At 55.8% G+C, this 21,019-nt stretch overlaps 1 protein-coding gene across 2 annotated transcripts; it reads right to left on the bottom strand.

Moving 5' to 3' along the window:
• Positions 1-8: 8 nt before the first annotated feature.
• On the bottom strand, positions 9-17,119 carry NPAS1 (neuronal PAS domain protein 1). Of its 2 annotated transcripts, none has more exons than XM_082367693.1 (12): positions 16,947-17,119; positions 15,689-15,871; positions 15,027-15,262; positions 7,796-7,869; positions 7,444-7,533; positions 5,493-5,667; positions 3,964-4,079; positions 3,604-3,761; positions 2,874-2,980; positions 2,279-2,426; positions 1,113-1,207; positions 9-567 (listed from the first exon to the last, which is right to left on the bottom strand). In XM_082367693.1, exons 2-12 carry the CDS (start codon positions 15,808-15,810, stop codon positions 104-106), a joined length of 1,785 nt encoding a protein of 594 aa, XP_082223819.1. In that variant the 5' UTR covers positions 15,811-15,871; positions 16,947-17,119; the 3' UTR covers positions 9-103. The 2 variants fall into 2 exon arrangements, with proteins under 2 accessions (XP_082223819.1, XP_082223820.1); XM_082367694.1 differs by having other exon boundaries at positions 431-567; positions 2,279-2,379.
• Positions 17,120-21,019: the final 3,900 nt, after the last annotated feature.

The following is a 21,019-nucleotide window of genomic DNA, read 5'->3' as shown; positions in this document are numbered from 1 at the left end:
AGAGGAGCCACAGAGCGGGAGCAGGCGTTTAATTCACCGGGGCGGAGAGCCCTGGTCCCCACCCATCCCCCAGGTCCGGCCACGTGGGGGGCTGTTCCAGTCCTCAGTCCCCCTTCCGCTGCACCCTGGTGCCCAGGGGCCCCGGGTAGGGCAGGCCCAGCGCGGGGTAGAAGGCCTCGGGGAGGGTGGGGCCTGGGCCCAGCCTCTGCAGGTGCGGGTACACGAGGCCCAGCTCGGCAGGGCCGTAGCGGATGGTGCCAGGCGCGCACAGGCCCCGCACCACGGGGGGCAGGAAGCCAGTGTGCAGGAGGGAAGGTGGCGGGTCCCCAGGAGGCGCCAGGCCCCACGGCCCCACCAGGTCCTGCTTCAGGGCCCCCGCCCGGATGACCGACGTGAACTCGGGCCTCGTTGGGGCCAGGTGGCCGGACGGCTCCTCATCCCCACTGTTCTCCGGGTCTTCAGTCTCCCCCGGGCCAGGCTCCACTTTGATGGGTTTGCCCCGGGGCTGGGGGGCCTTGTCCTCCTGCGGGGGGGCGGCCTGCTTTCCTTCCACTGGAGGCTCTGGCTCTGCAAGAGGAAGATTCTGAAGGGCTCCGTGTGTGCGCGTCCCCAGCCCTCAGCCTTCCCATCTGTGGAATAGAGCGGCGCCCGGTGGTCAAGACCCGAGACCCGTGGATCTCTGCTGGAGGGGTTTTGTCCCCTTAGGGGACATTTGGCAAAGTCTGGAGGCATTTCTGGTTGTCACAACTGGGGAGGAGGACACTCCTGGATTCTAGTGGGTAGAAGTCAGGGGTGCTGCTAAAAGCCCTACAGTGCATGGCACGGCCACCACCACAAGGCGCGACCATGCCCCAGACGCCAGAGGCTCTGGTCTGGACCCAGGCTGTCCTTCGAGGACTTCCTTCGAGGATGGAAGGAAGTTCCATACCTGCACTGGCCACCTATGGCCACCAAGCTCTTCAAACGTGGCGAGTACAACTAAGGAAATGGAATTTTAATTTTAATCTTACTGTAAATAGCCACATGTGAAGCTAGTGGCTTCCGCACCGGACAGCACAGGTCCCAGAGGCCACTCGGAGCCTCCCAGGGGCTGGGGTGGGAGGTGGGCTCACCTGTGGGTGCTGGCTCCGGGCTGGACGTGTCCTCATGGGCCACGCTGGCCGGAAGCTGGAAGGCGTCCAGAGGTATCTGGCCCCCCTCGGCTTGACTGGGACAAGACAGATGGGATTGGGAGCTCGAGTCCCGGGCCACCCGGCCTCTGGTGAGGGGAGACTCCCTCCTGCCTGCTAGTCTTGTGAGTGTAGACTTCCCCTCCCCCTCTGAGTGTAGACGCTTCCCCCCACCCCCCCGCAGTGACTGGAGAGCCCCCGCCCGAGGCACTCAGGACTCATCATTGGACCCCAAACTCCAAGTTGGCTTCTAGCCCAGCTTGGCCCAGTCTCCCGAGGCCAAACCTTTGCAGCCCGTGGCCGCCTGGTTGTCACCACCTAAGTGTCCCCCGGGTACCTCATGCTCATCTGACCTCAGCATCTTCCTTCCAAACCTGCTCCTCTCAGAGGCTCAGACCCAGGCCCCGCAAAGCCAGAGGTGGCCAGATGGCCGCCTCCCCTCCTCCGCCTGTGCTGCCTGGCGTTTCCCAGGCCCTGCCCCTGGCCTCCCAGTCCCTGTCTTGTCCCACAGACCTCCCTCTACGTGGCAGCCAGAGTGGTCTTTCCAAGAAGCAGATTTGACTGTGACTCTCTCTAGCCCTAAACCCTTCCATGGCTCCCCAGTGCCCCCACCATCATCCTCAGCTTCGTCTCTCGAGACTCTATACTCCAGCCCGGAGCACTCCCTTTAGCTCCTCAGGTGGGTCCGGCTGTGACTCTGAGCCTTTGCCTATGCTGTGCCCTCGGCCTGGAACGTCCTTCCCACCTCCAGCTTCTTTCCATCATCTGGTCTGCTCTGTGTTGGCCCTCCCCTGGTAAGAGCCTGCCATGGCTCACCAGTGCCCCAGAATCAACCAGGGCCTGAGGCCACTTCATATCTGCCTCTTCCTCCCTGGAAGCGATTGTCACTCCCCCACCCACCCCTGGCCTCCTGCAAGCTCATTCCTCCTCCAGGCCTTTACTCTCACTGGACGCTATTCCCCTTCATGTTTTCACCACCACCGCCCACATCTGTCCTTTTCTAGAAGCCCTCCCTGCAGAGCCCCCACCCGAAGGTGGGGAGAGCTGGCAGAATCTTCTGGAGGGAGTTCTGAGCTCCCTGTGGGAAAGGAGAGGGGCGCAACCCTCACCTGAGCACGTAGCTGACCCAGAGCACGTGGCGCTCTCCAGGGCTCTTCCCGCTCACGGCCACGGTGGCCACGGACTGCAGCCACACGAAGCCCCCGGCGCGCTGTAGCCAACGGTAGTAACCGGTCATCACCTGGCCCTTGTCCAGCACTGGGCCCAGCCCAGGGACCGGAGACACCGGAAGGGATGGGGTAGGGGCGGGATGAGGTGAGAGGGGCAGAGAGAGGCAGTGGGAGAGAGATGGACAGGGAGATGGGCAGAGAGGGGGCAACAGGGAAACGGGAAGGGTCAGACGGTGTGGAGAAGAGAAAGGCAAAGTACAGAGAGGGAGGCAGAGAGAGCCCGAGTCAGAAAGACCGAGAGGTGACCCGGCATCAAGGCCCCTGGATTTTGAAGGGTGGGTCAGAGCGACCCCACGGTTCCCCTTACTCCCCACGCCCCCATCCTGAGCCGTTGCTCAGAGTCTCCTTGCTGCTCTTCCTGTGCTGGGTGGAGCCCCCAGAGGTGGCAACAGGAGGGACTGTGGTCAGCCCAGGAGAAGGACTTGCAGGGAGTGGGGCAGTGGGGGTGCTCAAGTCTGGGGTGAGGGGTCCTCACGGTCCAGGTGGCTTTGGCGGATCCTGGTTGCATCCTGCCCGTGGACAAACTGGTAGCAGCTGCGGCCCACTAGCTCCGAGGGCCCCAGGTCCATGTGGTCGCTGACTCTGAGGGCAGGGGGCAATAGACAGGAGGGGAGAAGGGGTCCCAGACCATGGGGTGGGGAGAAAGAGACAGGGTTGGCTCTGGAATCCCTCAGGGTCCAAACCCTGGCTCTGGAGTTCTCTGGGTCTCAGTTTTTCCCTCTGTAAAATGGGTGGGAGAATATTTAAAATAATAGTGTCCCTCCTCGAGCAGCTATGGGCATTCAAGCAGACGGCACTCCTGGGTGTGGGGTGGCCCGGGCACTCCAGAGGCGCTCGGTGCGTGGAGACTATTTCGCTATTTAATTTCCCCCCACTGCGTGGTGCGGGAGAGCGGACGAGAGATGAGAGGCCGGAGAGGCAGTGAGAAATAGGAGCAGGGAAGGGCGGAGCTCTGCAGAAGGGAGGGCCTGGGCCTCTCGGAATCGAGCACAGCCCCGCCTCCATCCCAGAGGCCCCGCCCCAGGCCCCGCCCTAGCCTCCGCCTTCACTCCCTCTTCCAGTTCGCCCTCCGCTGCTTTCCCTCCTCCCGCGGCTCCCCAGGGCCCCAGCCGCCCCCACCCCCCGACCCCGAGCTCCTCTGACTTCCTGCCTACCCCCTCTCCCGTGCGCCCCCATCCTCCCACCTCAGCCCCCAACCCCGGTACCTGCTCTCACAAGCAAGGATGGTGAGACCCAGGCTGAGTCGGAAGACGATCATGTGTCCGTGCAGCGGCAGCTCAGCCAGTGGGGCCGGGGGCAACGTGTGGCCAAGGGCCACAAGGCCCAGGGCGCGGGCCCGAAGGCGACCGGTCACATGGATGACCTGCAGGTGGCGGGCGCGATCGGAGGAGGGCAAGGCGGGGCCAGTGGGGCGGGAGGACCACAACCTGGCCACAGGGCCTGGCTCTGGCTGTCATCCCCAAGAACAGGGGCCCGTGGACAGAGCTGGCATGAATACAGGCGCTCTCCTCGGGCCAGGGAGGGGACGCGGGAGTCAGAGGCTGGGGCGGAGAGCCCACACCCACCTTGTACCCTGAGGCCTTGACGTGCAGCCCCCTCTTGGTGAGGGTGGATTTCATGCGGATGAAGAAGGACCGCTCCTGGACCCGGGAGGAGGGGGGCACCTCGGTGGGGCTGGCCTCTGGGGCGAAGAGTGAAGGAATGTTATGGGGTCCTGAAAAGGACAAACACGGGCCACCCCTGCCCTCTACAGAGCTATCCAGACACAGGGTCATGGCCACAGTCACACAGACGCACCTACTGGTTCTACAAGCCCACTGACATCCTACACCAACCTCCCCTCCCAGCAGCACCCAGCCTGGTCTTTCTAAAGCTCAGATCTGACCCCATCCCTCCTCTGCTCTGAACCTGCCATGGCTCCCTAGTACCCTTGGGGGAAAGCCCAGCCCCTCCTCACCATGGCTTAAAACTGGCAAGAACTGCCTCCTGCTGACGTCATCTCTAGCCACAACCTCCAGGTCTCAGGTCAGACATCTCCTCCAGGAAGTCCTCCCTGACCCCCAGGCTGGGTCAGCTGCCCCTCTGGGGTCTCCTACCCCAGCCCTGCCCACTCTGGGTCATCACTGTCTGGGGACAGGGTCAGTCTCTCCCACTGGACTGTGAGCCCCGGGAGGGTGGGGCTGGGGCTCTTGTCACCACTTTGTGCCCAGCCCTGCCCAACAGAGGGCTGAGCACAGAGTGGGGGCTTGGGCTATAGCAACAAATAAGCCACACAAATACAGATTATTCTATAAACCCTGTGAAATTGTCTTATAAATATGCTCACACCCAGATGACCCTGTGCCTCAAACTGAGGTGTAAATACAATCACGCTCTCTAACAGTTCCACATGTGTCACAAACATCTCCCCAAGCTTGCAAGCACTGCTGATAGCTCAGATGGTTTGGGTATTAAGCAAACCCCATATAAGAAAAGCCTATTTATGAGAAAGATAACCTCAGTCCCCCAATATCTCAGAGCTAAAAGGAACTTTCAGGGTAATCTCCAACACCCTCCCCAAAATGGAGTGGAATTTTCCACTGGAGAGAAGGGGTAGAAGCACAGACGCTGGAGTCAGACAAGCCTGGGCTGGAGTCCAGCTCAATCACTTACAGCTGACCTGGGACACTTAACCTCTCTATGCTGTGCCCCAGTTTCCTCCTCTATAAAATGGAGATAGTCATAGCTCCTGCTTTGTGGGCTTGTGGTTAGGATTTAATAAAATTATGTACTTAAAGGCAGGGCACGTGTAAATGCCCAATAAGCACACGTTATTATTATTTACCAAAGCCTGGTTACATCTGTCACCCACAGGCACCCACGTCCACTCTGCAGCCAGAGGGGGTCTTTCTAAAGTTCAAATCTTGGGGATCCGGGCAATCTTAGGGAGCCACGTCTCGCTACCTCAATTTAGACGCTGATTCATTTTACAAAAACTTGCTTGCAAAACTCTAGCAAGAGTGTTTTTGTATAAAGGAGACATAGTTGGATACACTGTACCCAGCATCCCCTAAGCTACCCTCAGGCCTCTTTCTTTGGGGATCCTGAGAATTACCGATCTCAGGGGTATCCGCAAGCGAGGAGGACGATGAGGAGGAGGAGGAAGAGGAGGGGACGGAGGGCGGGGTGGGGGGCCCGGGGGTCGGGGCCCGCAACCCCAGTTGCTCCAGCACCTCGGAGTGGTCCCCCGGATGAATGTAGTCGAAGAGGCTGCTGCCCGTCAGCTCCACCTGCCGGCGAAGGAGGGGGATGCAGGGGGCGGGTGAGGTGCGCGCGCAGTCACTCGCCCGCCTGTTCTGCCACAGACTCACTCGCCTGCAAGCAGGTGTGTGTTTTTATTAGGAAAACATATATATATTTAAACCCTTTTAAAGGCGGATATAAACTTAGGCGCTTCCCGTGCCCCCCCACTTCAAACCCAGAGATTATGAAGGATTTTCTGCCCCTGCCTACAGTATAAAGAAGCTGTGTATGTGGTTGGGATGGGGGTGTCGTAAGCCTTCATTTACGCAGCTCTTGCTTACTCACTCACCCCCATACAGCAAACAACTGCGCCCTGAAATGACTCACAGGATGGAAATCAGGACACAAGCAGTGGAATGGCTTTCAAACTCTTTAAAGAGTTAGAACCTTTTAATTAGACAGACTTTTACATTCATTCATCCCTCAAATCTCTCACAGCAGTCCCCTTATCTCCACACCTTCCCAGTCCCGGCACCCATCTTCTCCCTGCTGTGTTTCTGTCCCAGCGTCCTCACTGGTCTTCTGGCCTTAGTCCCCACGTACATACCCCTCCCTAAGTTACTCCCCTGACCATGGCCCTCCTCCTCTCAGAAACCTCCCATGGGACTTCCCTGGTGGTGAAGTGGTTAAGAATCTGCCTGCCAATGCAGGGGACACGGGTTCGAGCCCTGGTCCGGGAAGATCTCACATGCCGCGGAGCAACTAAGCCCGTGCGCCACAACTACTGAGCCTGCGCTCTAGAGCCCGCGAGCCACAACTACTGAGCCCACAACTACAGAAGCCCGTGCGCCTAGAGCCCGTGCTCCGCAACAAGAGAAGCCACCGCAATGAGAAGCCCGCGCACCGCAACGAAGAGTATCCCGCTCACCGCGACTAGAGAAAGCCCGTGCGCAGCAACGGAAAGCCAACGCAGCCAAAAATAAAAATAAATAAAATAAAACTTTAAAACAAGGAAAGAAACCTCCCATGGCTCCCACAGCCCCTGGGCTTGGGGTCACATGCTTCCCTCTATCCCTCATTAAACATCCCCCCCACACACACCAGCTTCGAGCCTTTCCCCCCACTCCCTTCCTCTTGTCCATATTCTCCCTTCAGGGTCTTCCTCCTCCAGGAACCTCCAACAACTCACTGAAGAGCTGCTCACGAAGGCCAAATACCAACGCACTGAATTTTCTAAATTTACCATTTGTTAAAATCTTTGTAAAAATGATAAAAGTTGACAGCAATTTGTACTGATTGGATTGGCAAGGCCTAAGATGCTGCAAGGAGCCAAGACTCCAGGGATGGGGGCTTTTGGCTTCTCTTTGCCCTCCTTTTACCTTTCAGCCACCAGCTGCAGGAGCTGGAACAGAAACAGTGGGTTGAAATAAAGGCAAAATGCAAACTAGTCAACTAAAATGCCAAAGAAAATCTTCCAAGCTGGAAAACCCAAGCCCTTCCGGTACGAATTGCTGTAATCCTTTAAAAGTGTTAAGAATAAACAAGTTTTGGTAAATACGGTACAGTTGGCAACCACTCATAGGCAAATTTATCTTTCTGCTATTTTGCTTTCTCCAAATCGACCTCTTACTTTAATAACCCTCCTCTGCCTGGGAGGAGGAGCCATGTTAGGTGCCATGTGGGGTTCCAAGGAACACACTTTGGGAACCAAAGATCCAGTCTTTTTTTTTTTTCATGCTGGGATGGTGAGGCCAGGAGAGAGGAGGGCCAGCAAGGGAGATGGCAGCTGAGCCAGTCCAGGCAGGCTGCTGCGGGCCCCTTACCTGTGAGAGACCCAGATAAATGGAGACTGTCTCTGAGATGTAGAGGAACTTCCCTTCCTGGTTCAAGGCAAACACGAAGCCGTCCAGGGACTAGAGTGGAGAGAGACGGGGTCGGGGAGAGGAGGGCCTGGCATCTGTAAGAGGCTCTGAAATCTGGATCTCAGCCTGGGATGGATTATTCTGGGGGAAAGCGCTTCAGTGGCCCCGGGGGGGAGCAGGAGGGGGAGCCTGAGCATTCTGCCTCCCAGTTCTGGGGCTCCCCCACGGGACCGATGCTGGAGAAAAGGGTGCGGTTCTCCCGAGACGGCCACCAGGTGGCAGCAAGGAGCAGCAGGCGGGGAAGGGGCCTCACCTGCAGGATGTGTCCTCCCAGGTGCTGCTCGAAGACTTCGGAGACCAGCGCCACGGGGCCCCTGCGGCCTGGGGTTGGGGGAAGAGGGAGGGGTGAGGCCAGGGCCTGTTGGTTTGACCCCTGACCTTCTGGGCAGACCCCCAGGGAGCTAGGCTACATATCTCCCTCTCTTCTCCCCAGTCCTGCAGCCATCTTGGGGGGTTGGGGGGACCTGGGCCCTGTCAGGGAGAGACCTGGGGTGTGGGGAGGGGTGGGTGGGGCAGGGGTGGGCGGGACAGACAAACCGAGACACACAGAGACACAGAGACACCAGGGGATGCAGAAAGGGATTCATTCATTCATTCACCCATTCATCCATTCAGTCATTCAGCAAACTCCCTGAGCATCAGCAGTGCGCCAGGCCCTGCACTGGGTCGTGCTGCGGACACATAGGTGACCAGGACAACCCAGCCCTGCCCTCACAGGGTACCCAAGCCAGGGCAGTTATAAACAAGCAAGAAACTAACAAATATAGAACTATCATTTGTGGCCAGTGCTATGAAGAATCGAATAGGTGGTGTGAAATAAAGAAGCATGGGGGGTTTCCCTGGTGGCGCAGTGGTTAAGAATCCGCCTGCCAATGCAGGGGACACGGGTTCGAGCCCTGGTCCGGGAAGATCCCACATGCTGCGGAGCAACTAAGCCCGTGTGCCACAACTACTGAGCCTGCGCTCTAGAGCCTGCAAGCCACAACTATTGAGCCCACGTGCCACAACTACTGAAGCCTGTACCCCTAGAGCCTGTGCTCCGCAACAAGAGAAGACACCGCAATGAGAAGCCCGTGCACTGCAACGAAGACTAGCCCCCCACTTGCCGCAACTGAAGAAAGCCCGCGTGCGGCAACAAAGACCCAACGCAGCCAAATATTTTATTTATTTATTTATTTAAAATAAATAAATAAATAAATAAAAGAAGCAGCATGGGGTAAGGCCTGTTGAAGGAGGGGGTGTTTGAGCTCAGACCTGAAGGGTGATAGGAGACAGAAAAGGAGAGAGACAGAGTGACAGAGAAAGAGACATTGAGAGACAAAGACACAAATAGATGGACAGAGAGGTATAAGGAAATAGAGAAAGAAATAAGGACGTTACAACTCAACAACAAAAGGATGAACAACCCAATTCAAAAATGCGCAAAGGATTTGAACAGACATTCTTACAAAGAAGATGCACAAATGGCCGATAAGCACATGAAAAGATGTTCAACATCATTAGTCATTAGCAAAATGCAAATCAAAACCACAATGAGAGATCACTTCACACCCGCTAGGATGGTTCGAATTTTTTTAAAAAATAGAAAATAAGTGTTGGCGAGGATGTGGAGAAATTGAACCCCCGTGCATTGCTGGTGAGAATGTGAAACGATGCGCCACTCTGGAAAATAGTTTGGCAATTCCTCAATAAGTCAAACATAGAATTACCATATAACCCAGCAATTCCACTCCTAGGTATACACCCCAAAGAATTGAAAACAGGTGCTCTAACAAATACTTGTACATGAATGTTCATAGCAGCATTACTCCTAATAGCCAAAAGGTGGAAACAACCCAAATGTCCATTAACTGATGAATGGATAAATAAAATGTGCTATATTCATAGAATGGAAGATTATTCATCCATAAAAAGAAATGGAGTACCGATCCATGCTACGACGTGAATGAACTTTGAAAACATTATGCTAAGTGAAAGAAGCTGAACACAGGGGCTACACAGTGTAGGATTCAATTTATATGAAACGTTCAGAAGAGGCAAATCCAGAGATGGAAAGCAGATCAGTGGTTGCCAGGGGCTGGGGGGAGGGGCAGGAGGAATGGGGAGGGACTGCTAATGGGACAGGGTTTTTGGAGGGTGATGAAAATGTTTTGGAACTAGACAGAAGTGCTGGTTGCACAACATTGTGAATGTGCTAAGTGCCACCGAATTGCACACTGTAAAATGGTGACTTTCATGTTATATAAATTTTACCCCAATAAAATTTTTTTAAAAAGAGAGGGGTAGAGACATATATAGACATAGAGAAACTGAGGCAGAGGTAGGTAAAGACAGAGAGACATAAAGAGATGGAGGGACAGAGGGAAAGAGATGCACAGAGACAGATACAGAGAAAGTGGCAGGAAGACAGAGATGGCGAAGTAGACAGAAACAGAGACACAGGCCGACCCATCCCCCGCAGCGAGGAGCAGAGAGCTCCAGACATCCATGCTGGGCGTGGGCAGAGGCTCTGTGTTCCTGGACTCTGTTCCCACCCAGGATGCCCTCCCTGACCCTGCAGAGAACGACCCCCGCAAGGGGTCCGTGCCCAGACTGGGGAGCCAGTGACCTCGAGGGTCCCCAAGCATCTGGCTCCTGCAGGGCTGAGGGTCCAGTTCTGGTGTTAAGTCCCAGGACTGTTCCTCCCTGGCTGTGTGCCCTGGAACCAGTGCCTTCACTTCTCTGTGCCTCAGTTTCCTCCTCTGTCAGGTGGGTTTGCTAAGCGAGCTGATCTCACAGGGGTGTTGAGCATTCAGTTGGCTTAGGGAGCTGAAAGGGCCTACCAGGCGCCCGCATGCAGCAGGTGCTCTGAAACAGAGCTGGGATCAGTATTAATAGCGTGATTACTATTGTTATTTCCAGACCATCAAAACACCAGGCGGCGAAACGCCGCCCCCTTCCCCCCAATCAGGACGCAGCTCCCAAGCCCCGCCCCCAGCCCCTTAATGTTTGGTCACGCCTCCTCTCCCAGGAGCACCCCCAACATCCCCACGGCTGTTCACACCCTTTTTCCACCCCCGCCTGGAGCTCCAGGAACAATAACTGGGGGGGGGAGGGTGATGGGGACCCCTCCCCCGAGATGCAGCGGGAACCAGCCGGGTGACAGGCGGGAACAATGCCGCCTGCTAATTGTCGCAATTTTCCCCTGTCATTTTTGCTAATTCCTTCATTTTCCCTCTCACAGGATCAGCCCAGGTCAGACTGAACGGCTGCAATTAACAGCCTTAATGGGCACGTCGGGAGGGGGGTGTGTATAGGAGGAGGGCTCAGCCACTTGCTGTTCCCCCATCCTTTCCCCGGCCTCTGTCCCCATCCCTGACTGATGTGTCTTATTACCCCTGGCCTCCCCCTGCCCCAAATCCACCAACTCCCTGACTCCTCTCTCTGTGTTCCCTCCTCTCTCCCACAAATACCTCAACTCCTGTGTCCCCCAAATTCAGCTGCGGGCTCTTCCCTACTCTCAGATCTGCCCCCTCCTCACATCCGGACCCCAACCATCATTCGCTCATTCAACAAACATTTGCTGAGTTTCTTATCAGAGCCTGCCTCTGCTGGAACAAAACTGTCCCAGTTGTCATCTTCCCCCACACACAGAGGGGGTGCTGAGGGGCCGAGGGGAGAAGCCAGGACTTCTCCCAGGGGTTCCCCTCCACCTCCCATTCTCAACTGCCCTGAGGGATTTGCTGCCCTGGGCTAGGGTAGCTAATGAAGGGCTGGGACTTCATTAGCTTTGGAAGTCTGGAAGAGGGAGCCCCCTGCCATAATCAGAGTGCCTTGCTCCCTGGGAGCAGGCCTGAGGACTGGAGTGGGTGCATGTCTGCCTGTACTTTCCTCAGCTGCATCTGTGAAATGGGTCTAGGGCAGGAGCTGAATGGGTTCATGCATGCAAATGGCACACAGCCAGGTACACAGTAGGTGAGTCCTGCACTATTCTTAGGATAAGCTCTACTTCGGGCACCTCTACCTTTTGGGGAGGCTTCCTTACCATCCACCTTGACCCTTGCTTTCTCCCACGCCTTCACCCATATTCTGTAAGTCCTGAGGCTGGCCCCTCACTGCATCACCTGAATCCGATCACCTCTCACCCCACTGCCCCCACCCTGGTCTAGCTGCCCCACCTCCCACCTGGACCACTGCACTTGCCTCCTCACTGGGCTCCCAGCTTCTGCCCTCACATCCACCACCTCTGTGACTCCCATCTCACTCGGGGTAACAGCCAAAGTCTTCACCATGGCCCGAGAGGCCCTGCAGGACCTGGCCCCTGACCCGCTGACCACTTCCTGCCTCACTTACTCCTCTCTGGAGCCCCTGACCTCACAACTGTGGCCTGCATCTAGCAAGCTGATTGCTGCCTGCCTCAGGGCCTTTGCACTTGCTGTTCCCTCTGCCTGGAAAACTCTCCTTCCAGCTTTTCTCCTAGCTTTTGCTCCCTCACCTCCTTCCAGTCTCAGCTCAAAGGTCACTTACTCAGAGAGGCCGTGCCTGGCCTGTGAGTTGTGATGTCCCCCCTCCTCCCCTCACGCAGTTCTATAGTCACCCAAGAAATATTTAGTGACCCCTTACTGTGTTCCAGGCACTATTCTAGGCTCAGCACACAAGGTGTTGTAGGGGAGAAACACAATAAACAAGAGAAATAAAAAATATATAGTATTAGATGATGATTAGTACTATGGAAAGAAATAAGGCAGGAAAGGACGATAGGACAGGCTGGGAGCAGGGGATTGTGTTTTTTTTTTTTTTTTAAGCACCTACTATATACCACGTGCTAGTCTCTCTCTCTTTTTTTAAGTCTTTATTGAATTTGCCACAATATTACTTCTGTTTTATGTTTTGTTTTTTTGGCCCCGGGCATGTGGGATCTTAGCTCCCTGACCAGGGATTGAACCTGCACCCCCTACATTGGAGGGCGAAGTCTTAACCACTGGACCACCAGGGAAATCCCAGGGTTGTCATTTTTAATAGAGTGGTCAGGGAAGGCTTGACTGAAAAGCCCACATTCTAAGGGAAGGGAGTTCCTGGTGGAAGCCCAGCAAGTGCAAAGGCCCTGAGGTGGGAACAGGCTTCTCTGAACAGCTAGGTGGCCCATGTGGGGGGGGGGGGTGTTGAAGAGGTCAGAGGGGTAGAAAGGTGATATCAGGGAGGTGGGGGGCAGGGGACCTACCATGTCAGGTGTGTAGGCCCACCTTTGAGGGCAGGGACTTTGTCCTGTTCCCTGTTATGTCCCCAGCACCTAGAACGGTGCCTGGCACAGGGAAGGTATTCATTGGGCGTTTGTTGAATGAATGACAAACACTGATAGGAGATCAAGGCTGTCTCCTCCCCAGACTTAGAGTCCCCTGGCTAGACTTCAACATCTGTCATCCTATTTCACAGATGGTAGAAAGGCCCAGAGAGAGGCCGAGACCTGCAACATAGGACCCATCCCTGGAGACCCACAAACATGCCAAGGATGGTGGTTGAGAAGGTGGGCTCTGGAGCCAGGCCACTTGAGTCTGAATCTCAGCTGGGCCCCTTCTCGGCTATGTGACCTTGGGCATAGAACTTCACCTCTCTGGGTCTCAGTTTTCCCCTTCTATAAAATGGGAACATAGCATTGCCTCCCTCCAAAGATTTTTGAGAGGATTAGCAAGTGAATTTGGATGCAGCACTCAACACTGTGTCTGACTGGTATGTTATTGCTATTATCTTTGAGGAGAACACGGGAGCTCCCTCCTTTACAGAGAGCTTGAGGCACAATGCTTTGCTCTCTGACAGCAGCTAAGTCACTGTCCTCAGTTTTCCCATCTGAACTATTGAAGCAGGTGCTTGGCCTCTTGTTGGGGACGCGGGAGAGCAGGAGATGCTCCCAATTTCTTAATTTGGGGGGTACAGCGGGAGTCCACGCAGTTCCTCCCCCGCACACTGTCCTGCCCCTCCCCCTTCCCACGTACAGGCAGGGAGGTTGCTGAGGTCAGTGGTCTTGAATTACCCGTCGAATTACCCATCCCGGCAAGCACGGAGGGGGGAGGCCGGACGCTGGTGGGGCTCTCTCAGCGTCCCCCCCCCCCTTTCTCTCCCCGGGGCTTGGGGACAATAGACAAGATGTTTATCCCCCGCCGGCGCACATGTTGTTCGCGGTAATGACAGTAATCAGCGGCGCTAATGCCGCATTCTCTCCGCGCCAGTCAATTCGCCTAATTACCGCCTGGGAAGCCGGATTATTTAAATTTAAATGGTGATTTATTGCGAGTTTAATCAATGCTATTTTCTCTCCCCCCTCCCCCCTGAGACCAGGGCAGGAGGGGAATTGGAGCCCCTCCAACCCCACCTTAAGGACAATCCTTCTTGGGCGGGGAAGGGGGGGGGGAAGTAGCCTAGGGTGCCCTGTCCCTGTCACCTGCGACCTCAGATGAAGACGATTCGCTCTCTTCTCGTACGTAATAAGAGTAAAGCAATAAAACATAAAATAAAAGTAATAACAATAACATAACGCTTCTATATAATGAAGTCTGAATAATAATGAAAGTAGATATCTATCTCTCTATATATATCTGTTTTACATATTCTATATTTTAACATATTATTGATTGCATTTCGTTATTGTGTCTTGGCCAGTAGGATGTCAGCCTGTCCAGGGCAGGCACTTTTATGCAGTTTGTTTCCTGCTGGATCTCGAGGGCTCAGAACCGTAGCAGGCACACAGTAGATGCTCAATAAACCTGCAGGTAACCATTGATAACAGTGCTTGCTAGACATTGATCGTTTACTCTGTGCCAGGTGTGTTTAGGGTCTTTACACATGTAAATATTACCTGGTAGATCTTCTTCTCTTCTCAGCCCTGCGGGTGGGGGAGGGGCTTCATCATGATTCCCATTTCACAAGTGAGGCACAGAGAGGTGAGGCGACCTGCCCAGGGTCACAACGGTGGGGACTGGCTGAGTGGGGACAGGGACCCCCGTCTTTCTGAAGCTCGCCATCTTACCTGCCATATAATCCTGTCTCCCTCCCGCATCCCAAACTGGGAATTCAGACTCTAAAGGTTCCCTCTGGGGTCCCTCAGGTCTGAGTGCGGGAGTTTCTTGCCCATTAGTGGATAGGAGGCCCAGGCTGGGTCCCCTCTGTCCCGTCCATGGAGCTGTGATAATCTCCTTTGTGATAATAATGATTCATTTCCCCTGATAACAATAATAGCATTAACTGGTGGTATGATCCAGTGTGGCCAGGCCCGTGATTAGGCCAGAATTCATGAAATCGTCCCTACCTGGTGAGCCCGTTTTAGAGGTGAATAAACTGAGGCTTGGACAGTAGAAGCCGCCTGATAGGAACACACAAAAGGTCTGACTCCAAATCCTGTACTCCCTCCGGGTGCAGGAGCTGGGCGAGAGCTGGCGCGCACCCTCAGATACCGGGTGCCCTGCATTGGGGGAGCGCGCCTGGACCCCCGACCCCTGCGCATGCGCACTCACCTAGGCCAGTCTGCGGCCCCGCGGACCTCAACCCCCAGGGCGGCGCCCCGAGAGCGGCGAAGCGGCGCAGGCGGAGGTAGGTGACGCTGAGGCGCACGATGGACGCCTTGTCCAGCTGGCTGGAGATGGCTCCGGGCAGCGGGAGTAGCTTGGCCAGCTCGAAGAACTCCAGGTTCTCTTTTCCGCGCCGCGAGCGCGCCGCGTTACGGGACTTCTCCTTGCGCTGCGCCTGCAGGCTGGGCGGGCGGCGCGGAGGGAGCGTCAGCGGGGCCCGGGGACTCAGGGGTCTGGGGTTGGGGGGCGAGCCTCGCCTCTTGGGGCCTCGGGAACGGGACGGGATGTTGAAAGTGGATTCAACACTCCGGAGGTGGGGCAGAGCCTGAGTGTGACTTCTACACCCGGCCGTGGAGCAGAACCTCGGGTGTAAATTCTGGGGGAAGGAGGAGGAAGAGGAGAGAGATAAGAATGTTGGGTAGGAATTCCGAGGAAGGGGGCTAGGAACAGAACGTCAGGTGTGTGGGGTGGGTGTTACAGAACAACAGTTGAGCAACTCCGGGTAAGAAATTCTGGCCCGAGGGGGCGGGGCAGAAGGTGAGTGTGAATCCTCCCGGGACACCGCCTTGGGGGCGGGGCCACAGCCCGAGGGGCGGAGCTTTGCTCACCAGGGTCCGGGCGGGGTCTTGACCACGAACCCCGGCAGAAAGTCCCAAGGGACGCTGCCGCCGCGACCTCCCCCGCACCTGACCTCGCCTCCACCGCCACTGCTGGGGTAGGGGGCCGCCATCTCCGCGGAGACCCGCTCAGGCGGGCTCAGAGCAGCCTGCGGAACTCGAGAGCCGCGTCTCCTGCAGCGGGAAGGAGCGGGAGGCAGCGCTCAGCGCCCGAGGGGGCCGGTGGGGCACCTGCTAGGGAAACCGAGGTCCGCGTGGGGCGCAGGGTCCCAGCAAGGAGCTGCGGCTGGATGCTGCCTCAGTTTCCCCTTCCTGGGGGCCCCGCTACACAGTCCGAGGCTCTCACCGCGCCGGGCTCTGGGAGAAGCTCAGGGCGAGGACGTGCCCCGCCGCCGCCTCCCCCGCGCAGCCCGCTAGAGCGCCCGCCTCACGCCCGCGCCAGGCCGGCTCCCGCATACCAATAGGCGCACGCGGCGCGCATACGGATCCGACCGGCCCGCGCGCTGCGTGCCAAGCATGCCCAAGCCGGACGGGGGGCGGGCGCCTCGCCGGGGCCCGGGCGCGCCCGGCTGCCGTCCCCAGAGCCCTCTGCCCCGGGGAATCCGCCCCCCAGAAGCCCATCCCAGGAGTCCGGTTCCTTGCATCTGCCGTGCGCCTATTTCCCGGGCTGGGCTAAGGAGGTAGGGGGGACAGAGGCCAGGGACCCCACCCTATGCTCTGCCCAAGGACCACCCCCATCCCCTCGGGGTGATGCCACGTGTCCGGGCAGCCAAATCTCCGCAACCACAACTTCCTCCCTGAAGGCCCGGACGTGCGAGCCTCAACCCCAGATGCAGTGGCCAGAGCCTCAGCCCGAGGACGCCCCCAGGATGGACCAGACACTCGGGGCCCAAGTGTCCTGGTAACCAGATCCCCCAGAACAAGGAACGTGTTGAATTAGGTCTTCATTCCACCAGGACTAGGCATTCAGGATCCACCCCCGCTCCCCATATCCACACCGCCCCCAAGCCTCCCCAACCAAGTGTCCCGATGCCCTAGACCTTGGCGTCCAGATCCGCCAGCCCCCTATTTCTCCAGGACCCAACATCTGTGCGCCCCCTCCCTCAGCCTCGGGATATAGGCGTTCCGATGCCCTAGCTCCCAGCACACTGGAGTTCCGGTCCCCTTCTCCTCCAGGACCCAGGAGTTCCCTGTCCTCTCATGCCAGCCCCCAGGCGTTCCCTACCCGCAGTACCCACAGCCTCGTTACCTGGCCACGGGTCAGGCTCCGGGCGCGGCGTGGGGCCGGCCGGGCGGCGCAGCAGAGGAGCGGCCCCATAGACCCTGGGGCGGGCCGGGCTCGGCGAGTCGCGCGGGCTGTGGCGCTAGGCTCTCAGCGCCCACCGAGGCCTCGCAGACTTCGAGACGCGGGGACAGCGCTGGCGGGCGGGGGCGGGGCCTGCTGGAGCCCCGCCCACAGACTCTCCGCCCTTGGGTCCAGCCCAGCTCCGGCCACTCTGGCCTTTTCCGTGATAGGGGGTTCCAAGCAAGGGAGTCCCGGGCTGCTCAGGTGTCCGAGTGCCCTCACCCCACCAGAACGAGAACGTCGAAGTCAGCTTCCCCACCCCGAGAGAAGAACACCAGAGTCCGGGCACCATCTCTATACCCCACTGGGAGGGACTATCATCCCATCTTCCCGAAGAGAACCCGGCACCCCAGCAGCCCCTCGGGATAAGACGGGCACCTTGCACCTGAGTCTCTTTTAAGGGTGGAGACCCAGACGTCGGTGCCCCCTCCAGGGGCGCAAATCCAGGTGTTAGAGACTCTTTTTCAGGAGAGAATTTAAGGGTGTCAGCAAGACCCCCTGGACAAGAAGGTGACCTTGCACCCAAGCTCTGCCCCCCTACTTATAAGAGCAGGATTTGACATCTGGACCTCCCAGGGACTGGGACACAGGTATCCGAGGAACTTCAGAGACCAGGATCCTGGGGTCTTATATCCACCACTGCTCCCACGGGAACCCCGACATCAGAGCTTCCCATTAGACCATAAATGGGAACTAAGGAGTTATAGCACTCCCACAGAGAAATGGGGACCCAGGTGACTGAGCCAGGCCTTTCCCACTCTTGTAGGAGATACTACACCTCTCTCTCCCAAACCCCTTCAGCAGCCTGGCATGGGGGTTTCCAGGCGCTTAAGTGCTCCTAGGAGACCACAATGCAACTAATGAAGGTGGGACAGGAGACTTAGGAGAGGCAGGTGGGTGGAGGCTGGCAGAGAGCAAGGGTTCCTCTGTCTGGTTGGACAGAGGAACCGAGGCACACACCTCTGAACTCTCATGTGCACTGGCTGATGGGAACACTCTTCAAGTGGCTCTGGATAACCACACTGAACAACTTGGGAACTAATCTTTTATGTTCTGCTAATTTTTTTCCCCACAGCAAGGTTCTGAGCTGGGCTCTATTACTAAGCGCATTTTACAGCTAGGAAAACTGAGGCATAGAGACTAGATAGCCTGCTGATGATGGTCTGTCAGCGAATATTTTCCTGTTTTTTCCCAGAGAGACTTGTTAGGGTGTCAGGGTAAGGGATTCAAGCTCAGAGCACTGGCTCTTAACTCCTGATGCTACTTCCTGGCTGTGTGACCTGGGCAGGTGCCATGCCAGGCCTTGAGAAGTGCACTCATACTATACAATTTATTTATGATCACACACACACACACACACACACACACACACACACACACAGATCTTGTTGAGGTTAAGAGCCTAATTTCTGGGGTTCAGACCGCAGTTCTACCCCTTACTGCTGTGTGACTTTGGACAAGTAACTTCACCACTCTGGGCCTTCTCCCTTGTAAAGTGGGGATAATTTCATTTTAGTACCCACCTCCTAGCATCATTGTGAGCATTAAATAAGTTCAGCCAGCGGTTCTCAAAGTGTGACCTGGGCACTGGTTCCTGAGACCATGTCAGGGGGTCCGCGAGGTCAAATTTTCATACTGAGACATATTCTGCCTTTTTCACTTCATTCTCCCATGAGTGCCAGGTGGGGTTTTCCAGAAGCTGTATGACATGTGATATCACAGCAGACTGCATGCAGAAGCAGCCAGGAGGATCCAACTGTCTTCTGTTATGCTGGGCTTTGAGGAGGTTTGCAAAAGTATAAAATAATGACATTATTCTCACTAAAATTTTTCATAAAATATGTTATTTATATTAGCCTGTAATGTGTTTATTATTGCTATTTAAAAATGAATTTTGAATCATCTTCAAGAATTTCCAGTTTTATTTTTATAAATTTATTTATTTATTTATTTTTGGCTGCGTTGGGTCTTCGTTGCTGTGCGTGGGCCTTCTCTAGTTGTGGCGAGCGGAGGGGCCGCTCTTCGTTGCAGTGCACATACTTATTGCAGTGGCTTCTCTTGTTGCAGAGCGCGGGCTCTAGATGCGGGCCTCAGTAGTTGTGGCACGCGGGCTCAGTAGTTGTGGCTCATGGGCTCTAGAGCACAGGCTCAGTAGTTGGGGCACACAGGCTTAGTTGCTCTGCAACATGTGGGACCTTCCCAGACCAGGGCTCAAACCCGTGTCCCTTGCATTGACAGGCGGATTCTTAACCACTGCGCCACCAGGGAAGTCCCAAGAACTTCCAGTTTTAATTTCTGATATGACTTATGAAACAGAAATAAAAGCTCTTTGGTTTTCCCTAAGAATGTAAAGAGACCAAAAAATCTGAGAATCGCTGAGTTAAGCCATTTGAAGCTGAGAATAGATCCAGGCATTAAATATGCTAGATGTGATATGTACATCCAAAGACACGTCGCCCTCATATACCCAGACGCAAATCATGTTACCTCTACACCACTCAGGGAGTCACTGAAAAACACACACCATTTGGGGTCTCAGCTTCCCATCAGTGAAATGGGTGGGCTGCTCTGTGATGTCTGTGCCCTTCTGCAGCTCTGGTAATACAGTTGGGAAAAAATAGGACAGCTTCTGGGTCAGGGTGTGCATCAGGCGGGGCCCCAGGAGGAGACACCCGGGGCCCTCCAGCTGGGAACCGAGGGGCGTTTCAAAAAGGACTCTTGACAAAGGTTTGGGGGAAATCTAGGAGGGCTGGTGTTACCATCTGGGGCCTGAAGGGGTAGGGAGGGGGTTGTTAAGGGACCCTGGGACTGTGGCAGTCGAGACCTTCATGGTCTCATATCTGACACCTCCTGCCCTAGCCTGGGTTCTCAGCTGCTCAGCTGCATTCAGCTCTCCTTGGCCTTCCTCAGCTTTGGAGACGTTTCCCATCAAAGCTCGGAGACCCCACCACTCCCAAAGCCACCTGGGTGGAAGAGATGGGGGAGGATGGTATATGTCCTTGAGAGGTGGTGAGCTCCCTGTAACCAGGGGGAATCAAGGAGAGGGACAAGGATTTTAGTAGGCAATAAGAACATGGATGTGTGTGTGTGTGTGTGTGTGTGTGTTTGGAGGGTTCCAATGACTTCTCCTTAAACAGTCTCACTTTTCCCTATTAAGAGAGTATACTTTCAGAGACTTCCCTGGTGGCGCAGTGGTTAAGAATCCGCCTGCCAATGCAGGGGACACGGGTTCGAGCCCTGGTCTGGGAAGATCCCACATGCCGCGGAGCAACTGGGCCCGTGAGCCACAACTACTGAGCCTGCGCGTCTGGAGCCTGTGCTCTGCAACAAGAGAAACCACTGCAATGAGAAGCCTGCACACCGCAACGAAGAGTAGCCCCCACTCGCCGAAACTAGAGAAAGACCACGCGCAGCAACGAAGACCCAACTCAGCCATAAATAAATAAATTTATTTTTTAAAACTATACTCTTTTTAAAAATTAATTAATTAATTTTATTTTTGGCTGTGTTGGGTCTTCTTCGTTGCTGCGCGTGGACTTTCTCTCTAATTGTGTTGAGAGGGAGCTACTCTTCGTTGTGTTGCACGGGCTTCTCACTGCGGTGACTTCCTTATTGCGGAGCACGGGCTCTAGGCACGTGAGCTTCAGTGGTTGTGGCACGTGGGCTCAGTGGTTGTGGCTCGTGGGGTCTAGAGTGCAGGCTCTGTAGTTGTGGCGCACGGGCTTAGTTGCCCCACGGCATGTGAGATCTTCCTGGACCAGGGATCGAACCCATGTCCCCTGCATTGGCAGGCGGATTCTTAACCACTGGATCACCAGGGAAGTCCCAGAATTCCTTTTTTTTTTTTTTTTTTAATTTATTTATTTTTTGGCTGTGTTGGGTCTTCGTTTCTGTGCGAGGGCTTTCTCCAGTTGCGGCAATCGGGGGCCACTCTTCATCACGGTGCGCGGGCCCCTCACCATCGCGGCCTCTCGTTG

Source organism: Balaenoptera borealis (genome assembly GCF_965194805.1).
Source record: "Balaenoptera borealis genome assembly, chromosome: 19".
In the NCBI taxonomy this organism is placed as follows: Eukaryota; Metazoa; Chordata; class Mammalia; order Artiodactyla; family Balaenopteridae; genus Balaenoptera; species Balaenoptera borealis.
The sequence above is the reverse complement of the archived record's forward strand: the minus strand, read 5'-3'. Positions and strand labels throughout refer to the sequence as shown.